Source organism: Salminus brasiliensis, chromosome 11, assembly GCF_030463535.1.
Source record: "Salminus brasiliensis chromosome 11, fSalBra1.hap2, whole genome shotgun sequence".
Classification (NCBI taxonomy): Eukaryota; Metazoa; Chordata; class Actinopteri; order Characiformes; family Bryconidae; genus Salminus; species Salminus brasiliensis.
The window spans coordinates 37,332,824-37,337,823 of NC_132888.1; the positions used below are offsets into that span (position 1 = coordinate 37,332,824).

The 5,000-nt window shown below is 54.9% G+C and overlaps 1 protein-coding gene across 1 annotated transcript in view; it reads right to left on the reverse strand.

The window, feature by feature from the left end:
- Positions 1–4,093, reverse strand: part of LOC140565135 (protocadherin Fat 3-like) — a 29,093-nt gene extending 25,000 nt beyond the window's left edge. Inside the window, 3 exon segments of the mRNA XM_072690942.1 lie at positions 1–2,573; positions 2,770–2,954; positions 4,023–4,093. The exon segment at positions 1–2,573 is cut by the window's left edge and continues 1,531 nt beyond it. Of these exon segments, the coding sequence (XP_072547043.1) occupies positions 1–2,573; positions 2,770–2,954; positions 4,023–4,093 (2,829 nt within the window).
- Between the last annotated feature and the right edge of the window lie 907 nt (positions 4,094–5,000).

Below are 5,000 nucleotides of genomic sequence, written 5' to 3' on the forward strand. Positions count from 1 at the left end.
CGTGGACGGCATGCGCTGCGTTCTCCGCTGGCCACTCAGGGTAAGAACTCCGGAGGCGGCGTCAAGCTCGAACAGCATTCGCTCATTTCCAGACACCAGACCATACCGCAGCCGATCCGTGTCGGACCGGTCTGCGTCGGATGCCTGGACACACGTAACGAAGTGACCCTTGGGCGCAAGCTCGTTGACCGAGGCCTCGTACAGCAGCTGGTTGAAGACCGGAGCATTGTCGTTCGTGTCCATCACCTGGACCGTCACCCACACCTCGCTGCTCAAGGGTGGGAAACCGTTGTCGGTAGCTTTGACGATGAATATGTAACGCTGGACGGTCTCATGGTCGAGGGATCGAGCCGTCAGTATCAGGCCGCTGCTGCTGTCGATATGGAAGTGGTCCGTACTGTTGCTGCGGTCTGGGATGATCTGGTATCGCACGGCTGCGTTCTTCTCAGAGTCACTGTCCAGTGCTTGCACCTGCAGGGCAGGAGTGCCAATCATGGCCGCTTCGGAGATCACTGCTTTATATGCCGGCTGTTCAAAAACCGGGGCGTTGTCATTCACGTCTAAAACCATGACCTCGACGTCCACCTCCGCACGTGCACCCGTGAGGCAGTCCGTCGCCCTGACAATCAGTCTGTGGGCTGTACTGGCCTCGTAGTCCAGCGGAGCTACAACGCTGATGACTCCTGTGTCAAAGCCGATCGAGAAGAGCGTCCCGGGGTCACCGTGGGTGATGGTGTAGAGGACGCTCTGTCCTTCTGGACTGCTAGCGTTAATTCCCAGAATCGGTGTGAGCACAGGCACGTCCTCACTGACTCTGACCGAGTAGAACGGCCGGTCGAACACAGGCATGGCTCGGTTCACTACGGTAACAGGGAAGGTGACCGAAGACGAGAGAGGCGGTGTGCCACCATCGCGGGCGAATACGAGAACCTGGTATTCCACACTGGACAAGTCAGCTTCAAAGGCTCGACGTAGCCTCAGTTCCCCGCTAAGGCGGTCCATCTCAAAGTGTCCCAGCTCATCCTGCAGGAAGTAACTGACCTCTCCGTTTGGTCCCTTGTCTCTGTCCACTGCTGTGACACGAAATATGGAGGCTCCTGGTTCTGCCTCCACTTGAACAGCTGCGTAATACGGGAGTCCAACGAAGATCGGGGCATTGTCGTTCACGTCCGTGACCCGCACCCGGACCAGGGCTCGGGCGACTCTTAACCTGTCCTCTTCTCGCCCTGCCTGCACCAGAAGACCGTACTCCTCCCTGTCCTCTCGGTCCAACGGGACGCCCACTGTCTCAATAGCACCAGATGTGGGGCGAATTCGGAATTTCCCACCGGCGTTCAGCAGGCTGTAGCGCAATGGCTCATTTAATCTGTTGCCAAGAGCTGTAACCACAGCAACTGTTGTGACGTTGGCGTTATTCTCCTGAATGTTGGCGTTGTAGACGGTGTGTGTAAAAGCCAGTCCGCTGTCCAGCGCCTCACGGACTAGAACGGTCACCAGAGCCGTGCTGGAAAAGCGACCATCTGACACGCGGACGTTAAAACGGAAACGATCCTTCCCAAAGGTGCTGTTTCGGACCACGAGTAGCCCAGTGTCCGCTTCCATCGCAAAATGCTCCAAACTGCCGTCAATCAGGGAGTAGGCCAGATCTGACTGGCCATCGGAATCAGGATCGTTGGCAGAAACCCGCAGGGCCTCCACCCCCTCGTAGGTGGGCAGTAGAAGAACAGCCTCATACGAATCCTGGGAAAACTGCGGTGGGCAATCATTGATGTCCCGAACCTGGACGGTGACCTCTGCCGGACGTTCGGCCGACAGCTGGGGCCGCCCACTGTCCCTTACGCTCACGTGGAAGCGGAACGTCGGGGTGGTTTCGTGGTCCAGTTGAGCAATTGTCCGGATGGAGCCAGTGCCTGCGTCCACAGCAAAGAAACGCCTCGCGGTTTCTTCTTGGATCTGGTAGACCAGCAGGGCGTTGTGGTTCCGGTCAGCATCGGTTGCTCGAATGACCAGAGGCTCTCCGGTGTCACTCAGAACCACGCTGTTCAACCCGGCACCCTCGCTGATGCTGCCTTGATAATGCAGCTGCTGAAAAACTGGCGGGTTGTCGTTCTGGTCGAGCACGGCGATAGCGACCGTGGCGTTGGAGGACTGTCCAGCCATGTTGCTTGCTGTGATGGTCAGCACGTACGAGGAGACTGTCTCGAAGTCCAGCGCCTTGTGCGTCGTGATCACGCCGCTGTACTGGTTGATGCGGAAGGCCCGGCCGCCATTGCCGTGGCGGATGTCGTAGGTCAGCGTCGACAGGCTGAGGGCGTTCACCGTGGTGACAGAGGTACCGACGGCCACGCCCTCGGCCACTTCAGCCTGGTATTCGCTCTGCGGGAACTTGGGGGGCGCGTTGTCAGAGAGGGTGACGGCGATGCGGACAGCAGCGGTGGCAGACAAAGCCGGGGAGCCGTTATCCATGGCCTTGACTATTAACACGTAGTGTCCGATGGTGGATAAGTCCAGTTCTCGGGCCACGGAGATGATTCCCAGAACCGGATCGATCCGGAATGTGCTCCCAGTGTTTCCTATAGGACAGCGACACCCGGGTGGAGTCAGTGAGGGGTTACCATCATCAACATTCCATAGAAACCTCACTGGTGGGCTTGTATGGTAAACAAAGTGGCTATTTAAATACAGTATTTGTGCTGTTGTCATGGCGACCTTGATTGACACACACCAATATATATGTGTGTGTGTGTGTGTGTGTGTGTGTGCTTTTACCTGAGTCTAAACTATAGCTGATTTGAGCGTTCTGGCCCTTGTCTTTATCCAGAGCGGTCACGGCCAGGACGGCGGAGCCCAGGGCGGCGGACTCGTACACCTGTCCGTCATACATCGCCATGGTGAACTGGGGGGCGTGGTCGTTCACGTCCTCCACACCGATGAGCACGCGGGCCAGGCTCCGCCTGTACGGGAACTCTTGGTCTTTTACCTGAGAGAGAGCGAGGCGCGTGCGCGCGCGCGAGAGAGAGAGAGAGAGAGAGAGAGAGAATGGGCGAGAGAGATAGGAAAAGTACACTTTACTGTCTGAGTGAGATAGCAAGACAACAAACACAGGCGAATCAGTGGCAGACAGGAGAGATAGCATCTCTCGGCGGATTACAATAACACATTTCATCTGTTTCGCAGACCGCCTGAATATCCGAGCACTTATTAGAGACGACACACACTCACTCATACACACACACACACACACACACACACACACATGCGTGCTCTCGTCAGGGGAGTGCTGAAACGCAGAGCGAGTGTGATCAGATCGATAATTAGATTGCAGCGCTGGGAAACAGGTGGAGATGACATTAAAACACGGCGCTGCTGCCAAAGCGCGCACACGCACCCCGTCTACCAATCAGCAGCTCCCATCAGGCCGGCAGCGAACCAGAGAGAGCGAGAGAGAGAGAGAGAGAGAGAGAGAGATAAAGAGACTGGCAGATAAAGCGCAAGAGAGAGAGAGAGAAAGAGAGAGCGGGCTGAGACAGACAAGGGCAGGTGGAGAACAGCAGACAGACAGACCGGTAGACAGACAGACAGACAGACAGACGGGAGATAAAAGAGCCAGAAGGAGCTATTTTCAGAGTCACCCGCGCTGAACCGACAACAAAGGCCGCCTTTCATTCCAAAACTTCTGTAATCACTGTTTCCCCACAATGCACCACCCCCCCACCCCTCCACCAAAATATTAAGAGCCGACCCCCCGTCACCCCGTCTCCCTTCATAACGCTGCATGCGCTCTTTATTAAAGTGCCAATCAGCCCAGACACACAGCAGCGTGGAGGCTCATCGTCTTCAGTGTGTAACACACCCCGGGATGCTGGAGTGCACACTGTTCAAAGTACAAGAACCTTGAGGAACCTCTGAAGGTTCTTCAGAGGAACCTCTTCAAGGTGCTTTGAGGAATCTTTCCAGGAATCTGTTTTCCTTGAAGGTTCCTCAAAGCACCCGAAGAGGTTCCTGAAGGAGGAGTAACGTACTGGCTCTCCTTACGGCTTTTGCTTACACCGGAGGTGACTGGAATCAGACATCGGTGGTCCTTGGTCGCCATGACTACAACACAAACACAGACCCTTAATTTCATCTCCAGAACCACCAAGAGAACCTACATGAGTCCTCCGAGTTTCGTAGGGAATTACCATGCTGGTTAAATAGTGGCAAATCCACGTTTTCAGCGCTCTGCATGTATCCCTCCGCCGGTTTAACGATACTTGGTTTTCAGAACCAGGTTATGGGCGGGGCCAGTAGTCAGGATGGCGGGTGCTGATTGGCTGAGGCAAAGCATACACACGAGGATGTGGCACAAATAATAAAAAGGAAAAAGCCGGCTGCGAGTGTGTGAGTGTTTGCAGTGGTATCATAGCTAATCCCTCACTGCAGTGTGTTCTGATATCTGAGGGATGGTGTGTGTGTGTGTGTGTGTGTGTGTGTGTGTGTGTGTGTGTACAAGCTCAACGAGATCCTGCAGCACAGTCTGGTACAAAACAGTGTTACTGTAGCAGACACACAGCACAGTCGCAGAGGGGTTCTCCTCCACGTTCTCTGAAAACCCAGAGAACCGAGAGGAACCTGCTGGCTTCTGCTGGCGCTCTCTCAGGTGTGGTTGCTAGGCACCGCCCACCTACACCTAGGTGCACCTGCGCTGAAAAATAGTGTAGACGCCACCATGACGATGCTAGTATGTCTGTTATTACGGTGTGTGTCACTGTGGCTGTAACACTGTGGTTACCATGACAACGAAGCAGAGATGTCATGAGTGACGGTGTAGGCGTATAGTGTATGTGTTGCCGGGTGTATGTGTTATTATAAAAGTAGCTATAATGGCACCGCTGCCGATATCGAGTCCATGACGATTGCCCTGATAACGCGCGCAGTTGGCGTGACGATGAGGGACGTGTTCCTTCTTAATACTATATTGCGATCGCCATGGTTACCATGACAACGCATGAGGATGTGTT